The 8,057-nt window shown below is 41.1% G+C and overlaps 1 protein-coding gene across 1 annotated transcript in view; it reads left to right on the forward strand.

The window, feature by feature from the left end:
• The window catches only part of RSPRY1 (ring finger and SPRY domain containing 1), a 24,212-nt gene extending 18,025 nt beyond the window's left edge, over positions 1 to 6,187 (forward strand). The window contains exons 12-15 of the mRNA XM_010167284.2: positions 978 to 1,008; positions 1,504 to 1,656; positions 4,156 to 4,260; positions 5,211 to 6,187. Of these exons, the coding sequence (XP_010165586.1) occupies positions 978 to 1,008; positions 1,504 to 1,656; positions 4,156 to 4,260; positions 5,211 to 5,307 (386 nt within the window). The 3' untranslated portion in view covers positions 5,308 to 6,187. The remainder of the gene's footprint in view (positions 1 to 977; positions 1,009 to 1,503; positions 1,657 to 4,155; positions 4,261 to 5,210) is intronic.
• The last annotated feature ends 1,870 nt before the right edge of the window (positions 6,188 to 8,057 follow it).

Raw genomic sequence — 8,057 nt, forward strand, 5'->3', positions numbered from 1 at the left:
TAAGTATGTGCTGATTTAGAAGGACAGTGACCTGTATGGGTAATTGTTTTAATTATATGAAGTTTCCCGTTTGAGATGTAAATTCGTGTTTGCTTACTTGAAGCCATCATTAAGCAGGTTTCCCAATTGAAAGTTGCTTAGGCATCAGTGAGAAGGATATAAGTTTACGGGTGGATTTGAGGGTCCAAAATAAATACTTTGGACCTTCCAAAGGTAGGCTAAGCTCAATGTTTTCTACTGTTATATGAGCACAGCACTGAGGTAGAGTGAGGCTGTAGCAAAGATGAAGAAATTACTTGTAGTGCTTGAGTCTTTTAAAAAATAAAGCCTCAGTCCTGTAAACACTGAACAGGTACTAACTTACTGCCGTTCACTGGGACCAGTTCCTGATGTAGCACATTGAATATTCATAGGATGACATCTCTTGGTAGCATTACAGAAAGGTGTTAGGCTTATTTTGCTAGCTCTTTTAAAACTTACACATGGCTAACTCCTCTGACTCTTGTGGAAAAGTTCAGCCTTTCGGTTTTTAAAAGGTAAGCTGGTGTGATACTTGAGAAAGAAGCTTCCTATGTAGCTTAATGAAACCTTACAGTACTCAGTAAATTAATACTACTGTGCTAATGGTTTAATTCATGTTTTCTCTGCAAAATTAAGTTCAAGATGCAAGCAAAGGGTAGTTCAGTTTAGAGTTTCAGAGTATCTCATCTGTTCAGCTTGCTGTACTCTGTTCTTCATGTAGAGTATGTCACTTACATACTCAACAGTTTCTTTTGCTTGGTTAGAACTTAAGAGTGTTACTCAACTTTGGCCTTTTCAGTAAATAAAACTGAAAGAGATGATAGTTGTCGTGTTTTTACAAGGTGTCTTTGTGGCTGTGAAGAAAAGATAGCTGTCCTGAGGTAATCCTGCAAGGGCAAGGAGGAACAGATGAGTGTTGTGCTAAGAGAGCTCAGACCTGGATTCATCCTGCACAGGTCCCACACAACAAGTGTATGAGAGTTGCAGGTTCCCCAGATTTATGCCTGCTCAAATAAAGCAGCGGTGGACGTGGAGGTGTCCCTCGCAGTTCGTACTGCTCCTCACAACTCTACTAAATGGCAGTTGCTTGGAAGAAAAAGACTTTTTTCCAGTACTGAAGGAGATACCTGAGCTGATCCGTGTAAAGAGGATCAGGTTGTAGGCTGTTCAGATGTATGGATCTGCTCTTAGTGTGTGACTAATCCCAGTTGCAGACTAGGCAGCCTTTATTGGCTGACTCAGTAGTAAATTCAGATAAACTCTGAGAGTAAATTCAGAAGTTGACAGCTAAAGAAGGAAAGTATGGGCAGCTGAAACTGGATGTGTTAGAGGTTTTTTCTCCCAGTTAGCTGTAGAAAATTCTACTGAAGGAAGTTGTCTCTTTATTTCAGGGTATATCTTTGTCTGGTAATAGTAACAGGTCTGGAAAATTATATTATTGTTTAAGTCATTCTAAAATATGTGTTGTTTGTTATATTGCAGATCTGGCTTTTTTGCTGCAGCTAGTTTCATGTCCTATCAACAATGTGAGTTCAACTTTGGGGCAAAACCTTTCAAATACCCACCGTCAATGAAATTTAATACCTTTAATGATTATGCCTTTCTGACAGCAGAAGAAAAAATCATTTTGCCCAGGTAATCCTCCTCTCTAGTTTGAGTGTGATGCATACAGAGAAATGAAATGCTTTGCTTCTGAGTTGCGTAGTCTTATGTTGTCTTTTATAAGGTCACACCTCCGCAGGCCTCTTTCAGGAAAGTATTAGACCATAGGCTGCAGTGCAACTTCATGAGTAGGGCAGGAGATATACAACCAAATTGCATTAAATTAAACCAATTTTTTGTAATATTAAGCTGAATTAAAATTAACTAGGCTTGCACAGTATTTTAGTATAAGCGCCTCCTGCTGTCTAAGAATGATTAGGTTGGTTGAGGAGGTATGGTCTTAATTAAAAAAAAGACGTCTTATTTAAAAATGACCTAATTTGTGATGTTGGCAGCATGGAGGTACTGAATGACTGCAAGACTTCGATTTGTCTTCTTTTCTAATCCAGATGAAAATTTCCCCATTTGTGAATGACAGAACCAACAAAGGTTATTCAAATTTAGAAGTGCTTTCCTACCTAATTGTAAATCAAGTCAGATAGAAACAGGTTTGGATACATTTTTCCTTAAAGTACCAAACTTCTGGCAGGAATGAAAACTAGTAGCTTTTCTGATTTAGGTCATTAGTAATAAAACAATTTACTGGAACACAAACAGTAACAGTATACAGTGTAATCTGGGATATCACGTACCCCAGATTGGCAGCTTTGTCTAAAGATGCCCTGCTAGAGCGGTGCTGATGTACGTGGTTGAAATAATCTTTTGTTGCATCTCATTAAGTGAAGGTGGGGAGTTGTTGGAGGTGGGTGCCCCTGGCTATAATAAAATTCAGAGACTACTTTTGGATTATCTAGCTGTTCAATCAAGCATGCTTGAGGTACTTCCGTATCTTGGTGTTTAAAAAGAAAATTAAAAAAGAAAAGTACCTTACTCTTGGATCTGAGTCACACATTGGCAAAGTCTGAGGCTTATGATATTGTATTTATGCAGAGAAAATCAAATGCAACTTGCAAGACCATTTTCATAGAATCATAGAATCCCAGGCTGGTTTGGGTTGGAAGGGACCTTAAAGCTCATCCAGTCCCAACCCCCCTGCCAGCAGCAGGGACACCTTCCACTAGACCAGGTTGCTCAAAGCCTCATCCAGCCTGGCCTTCAACACTTCCAGGGAGGAGCAGCCACAGCTTCTCTGGCCAACCTGGGACAGTGTCTGACCACCCTCACACCAAAGAATTTCTTCCTAATATCTCATCTAAACCTCCCCTCTTTCAGCTTAAACCCATTTCCCCTTGTTTTGTCATTAACTGCCCTTATGAAAAGTCCTTTCCCAGCTTTCTTGTAGCCCCTTCAGGTATTGGAATAGGCAGAGGAATTTCCACTTGCTTGTGGCTGCCGGTGCTGCGAGTCAGTGTCTGATTTAATCCCTTGATGTGATCTGTTAGTTACCATTTTTGGTCAGCCCCCTTTTCAGATTAACTCTTCTTCTGCTTTATCAGTGTCGTGCACTAGATGAAGGGTTTTGCAGTTTTTGGTTGACGATCAGATGTGATTGTTCTCCATGTCATTCTGGCACTACTCTTGCAATGTTTAAGCATCAGCTCTGCGAGCTGTTAATGGATTGTGCCAAAAGGTTGTAGAGAGAAACTGGGGGAAACTGGTTTCGTGTTGATGCCTGACTAGCCAAACTTGGTCTCCTGTGTTAAAGCCTATTTAATATGTGATAGCACTGAAAGGCTCCATTCAGGGTTGGACACTTCTGCTCTTTGTGTCAACAAAGATCATCTCTGCCCTACAGCCTGAACTGTAAAAATAAGCGAATCCTAATAAAAGATAGCTTTGATCTTAAAAGTGACAGTGAAAAAAGGCAAGAGCCTGAGTGGACCCTAAATATCGATCACAGGACTTAACATGAACTCAGGCAGAGTTGTGCTGAATTGAATGCAGCTAGTGTGGGGCATGGTCTGGGCTAGACATGTCACCCTGCCATTGACCAGTTTTGATGTGTTCCGAATCTGAAATGCCCCATTTCATCAAATGGGAGATTTTTATCCACTTACTCTCCCTTGTGACAGTCACGTTGTTGGGCTGTTGATTTTATTTTCAATTTCTATTCTTATAAACTGTGTTACAGCATTATAGAGTTTCTGAATTTTGTTGGTATATGGGTTTGTGTGGTTTATTTATTTATTTATTTATTCATTTGTTTAACTCTTAAAAGTACACAGATACTAAAGAACCATTTTTTTGAAGTGTTCAGCTGTGGGAGCTAGAAGAATTATAATCCAACACCCTCTTTATCCTTTTCTGACAGACCTGAAAGGGAGTCAAAGACTCTTTTGAACATCTCTGGATGTGTTAAGCCTTTTTTGGGGGGAAGTTATGATCAGTGTTTATGAGCAGTAGTGTTGAGTAGCACAGGCAAGCGTTGCATTGGTCTTGCTGCAATACTCAGAATAGTTATGAATCTTTCATTTTGAGTCAAACTAATGTCTGTGTGTGGGGATGTCTCTTTTTTTTTGTTTTTTTTTCCAGACACAGGCGCTTGGCTTTGTTGAAGCAAGTAAGTATCAGAGAGAACTGCTGCACGCTTTGCTGTGATGAGGTAGCAGACACAGAACTCAGGCCGTGTGGACACAGGTAAAATCTTAAAAATGACCCAAAACAAACCCAAACCCAAAGAAACAGGAAAATGTGTGTGTTTGACATTCAGTTGAGGTGAGAACAGATGCAGTCCCTGCTTATCTTGATTGACTCAGTAGCATGAAGGAAATAACCTCCCCTTTAAGGATGTAACAGATAGAGGTTAAGCATTGTTTTCCTACCGTCAGGTCTAGGGTGAGAGGTCACCCTAGACCTGAGCAGATTTAATCCCTACTTGTGTGTTTGGGGAAGTACTATGGCTACCAAGTCCTTAATTCCCTGATATCAAAGGTTTTACTGATGAGTACTTGCTTAGTCCTGGTGCTGTGAAATCCAGATTACATGAGGAGAGCAGAAAATTCATTATATACTCAAATACTCATTAAATGTTCAACAAACTGTTTGTCTCAAGTCACAAATTCATCTAAAAGCTAAAAATGGGACAGCAGTACAAGTAATACTGCAATAGCACTTTCCTGCATTTAAGCAGCCTACTAGGAATTTAATCCAGTGAAGTCCAGTTCCTTAGTGTTTTTAGAGCATGTGTGGAAGCAGCCTGGCCATGAGTCATTTGTATGGATGCTGCAGAGATAGAAAGAGACGTGCCTAGTGTGCCTCAATGAGAAGTGGAGACAGCTTCATGCAGGACACTGGGGTTGCTGGTCTCCAGTCCACAGAGAAGTGTTAAGATTAAGAAAAGCATGCGAGTGTAATCCTGACCCACTGCACCAGCAGTTTCAGGTCTGTAAGATGCTGAGCAGTAGGAGCTCCTCAAAGCCTTTGGATCCACAACACCTGACTTGCAGTTCCTAATCTCCACACTGAAAGACTTGACTGTGTTTCTGGCAAGTGAACTAAACTGCTTAGTGCTTGGATTATTTTTTTTTTTCCATTTTAGTTTTTCATACTGTAAATGCAGGCTTTAACTGATTTTTCTTCTCCTTCAGTGACCTGTGCATGGAGTGTGCCTTGCAACTGGAGACCTGCCCTTTGTGTCGACAGGAAATACAAACCCGAGTCAGACAGATCTCTCACATTTCATGACAGACGTGGAGAAATGCCACAGACTTGTTTTTAATGAACTCCAACCAATACTGAAAGGGGAAAGCATCTCTAACCAATCTTTACGCACATAGAACCATAGCCATGGCCAGATTTCATGCTAAGCTGTATTCTGTTTATCTTAAAAATGAAATCTTTAATAAGCTATTTCAAGTTGCCAGCAACAGGAACTGCTTTTAACAGAAAGGAGAGCTGGTAGGTCAGCGTGCTATGGCTATTGGTTCCTCCAAGCAAGACCTTAGGAGAGTGTCTCTCTTCTTCCCCCTTTCCTTCTCGCCTGTCACGAGTGCTGAAAAAATTTGCACTGGAAGTTACACGTACAATGCATCTTAGAAAAGAAGAGAAAAGAAAGATCTCCTAAAACAGGGCCATTCTGTCTTGTGCTCAAAAGTCTCTGGTTTTGGCAGAAGTCAGTACTAAAAAGAGAGTGCCGATGTTTTCCTGGTTAACGTAGCCTCCTGCTGGTCAGAGACTCCCTAACTTCCGACAGTCGATATTAAACTGCTCAAAGACTTAATCTGGACACAGACTGATGTGAAAAGATAGTGTGGAGACTGTAGAGAAACTCACATGTTTTAATAACTTGGTGATTCCAAAGAATGTTCTGATTTGTTTTTAAATGTTAAAAAGATCGGTGGTATTTTCAAGTACATAATGTTTCTGATGCTTTTAACTTCAGTACCCACATTTTTTTGTGAGGATATAATTTTCAGGAGGTATTCTTAACTAATTATAATGCTGGACTGGAATTAATTTGATATTCTGGGTATTTTTTAAGGTATCATCAAACATCTTTTTTAATCAGTATTGGTTTTGAAAGTTATTTTCACTTTGGAAATATTGAGCTATCTTAAAAGATTGGAGGAGAATTTGGGGCCAGTTTATTTTTAAAAAAACAAATGTTATTTGGATAGCAAGTTCAGTCTTATTCTGTAACTCTTTAAAAATGCACCTTGCTTGCCACATGTCAGTCCTGCTCTGAGCAGGTTTGGGGCCAGACTTTGTATTTTTGGTAGGGATCATACAGTGGGAATCTCTGCTCCAGTTTCATTCCACATTTGTGATGGTTGTATGTTAAGGATGCATTTCAGCAGGCAGCTTTTGACTGTTTTACTAGGTTTCTCCAAGGAATCGGGGTTCACAGCTGGTGTCAGTGAAGTAGCACAAAAATCAGTGGAGTTATACTTATTTGCACCAACTGAGGAGATGACTTGGTCTCTTCCGAGGCTCGTACAGGTTGCTTTTTTAAATTATCTGGCTATATAGTAGAACCTTACTAATTCACACACAACTTACACCAAAACCATCCCACTTCTTGGCAGTGATTCAGCAGCAGAGGCTGTTGCAGTGAATTCTCATGCTGCAATGTATCTTATTTTTAAAAACGTTTATTATCGTTATTGTACTATCGAGTATTAACAAAGCAGAGCTGAGGCTGCTTCTTCCTGCTGGGCGCTCTTGCTTCCTACTGACCTAAATCAGAGCCAAGAGCTCTGCACACAGGTCCCAGAATCAAGCTCTCTAGCAACTCCTTTCACCTTCTGCCTTTGCTAACTCAACGGTGCTGAATTTCATCCAGAGATTAAAAAAAAAGAAAAGAAAAAGTCTTTGTTGAATGTCTGGAGTACAATGTGTGAATTAGGAAAGTTCTTTCCATCACTTTCTTGTTGACTTTTTTCCAAATATGGACTGAATCCAAAACCAGAGTGCTGGTTAGTCTTTTTGCTAAAGTGTGAATTCTCTTCTCTCTTGGATGCCTGTTTTGGTTAAAGTCAGACTGGCACATCTGTGCCATGAGGACCTAATCTCCTCCCTGACTCTACTTGATGATGTTTTGCTGTAATCCGTGCTGCCAGTCAGGGCTGAATCCCTTCCTGCTCGGTGCTGAATGAGCAAACACATGAACACCATCACTGCCACAAGGATCTTAAGAATTTCAGAATCACTTGAAATGAAGTTTTAAATGCTTCCAAATGCAAGGATAGGTCTTTATCCCTAAGGTCTAAAGCTACTTTAGGGAAGAGGTGGGACAGAACCATTTTGAACTCTGCCTTAATAGATTCTAGTAACTTCAGGGCTTTGGTTTCCCTGGCCAAGATTAACTGAGGTAAAATTTTCAGAAGTGCCTAGGACTCCTGATTTGTGTCAACTGCTGTATGAGATTAAGCTCTTAAGGCCCAGGTCCACAAAGGCTTCTAGGTATCTGGTGTCCCCTTGAAGCAGAGGTGACCCAAGAGCCTTGCTACTTTTGTGGACACAGGACTAAGTGCCTGTGTTCCTTGTTGAAAAGATGCGAGTGCTTTGGAAAATTTTGCCCCAGACCGTCTTCCGTGCAGCTGGTGCTGGGCAGAGGAAGCCAACGGTGCCGGAGGAGGGAGCTGTGCTGCAGAGAACTGTCCTGTTCATTTCACAAAGGGAAAGACTGTGCAATTCAACTGGCTTTCTGCTGAAATCCACCACGGGGGTGTCTTTGTAAAGCTCGATCCTCCACGACCGGTGCAGAGCCACCCTCGCTCCCCGAAGGCGCTGGGGTGGCAGTGGCTCTGCAGGCCCTCAGAAGGAGAAGTGAATTGTAGCGGAGTTGTGCATTCAACAATAAAAAGCGTCTGGGAGGTTCACTGTTGTGCTCCAATTCTTTTACCTCTGGTGAGCGCCGGGGTTCATAGAATCGTTTGGTTGCAAAAGACCTTTGAGATCATTTGAGTCCAACCGTACCCGTCCACTACTAAACC

This window comes from Antrostomus carolinensis, unplaced genomic scaffold (genome assembly GCF_000700745.2).
Source record: "Antrostomus carolinensis isolate BGI_N321 unplaced genomic scaffold, ASM70074v2 scaffold25724, whole genome shotgun sequence".
NCBI lineage: Eukaryota > Metazoa > Chordata > Aves > Caprimulgiformes > Caprimulgidae > Antrostomus > Antrostomus carolinensis.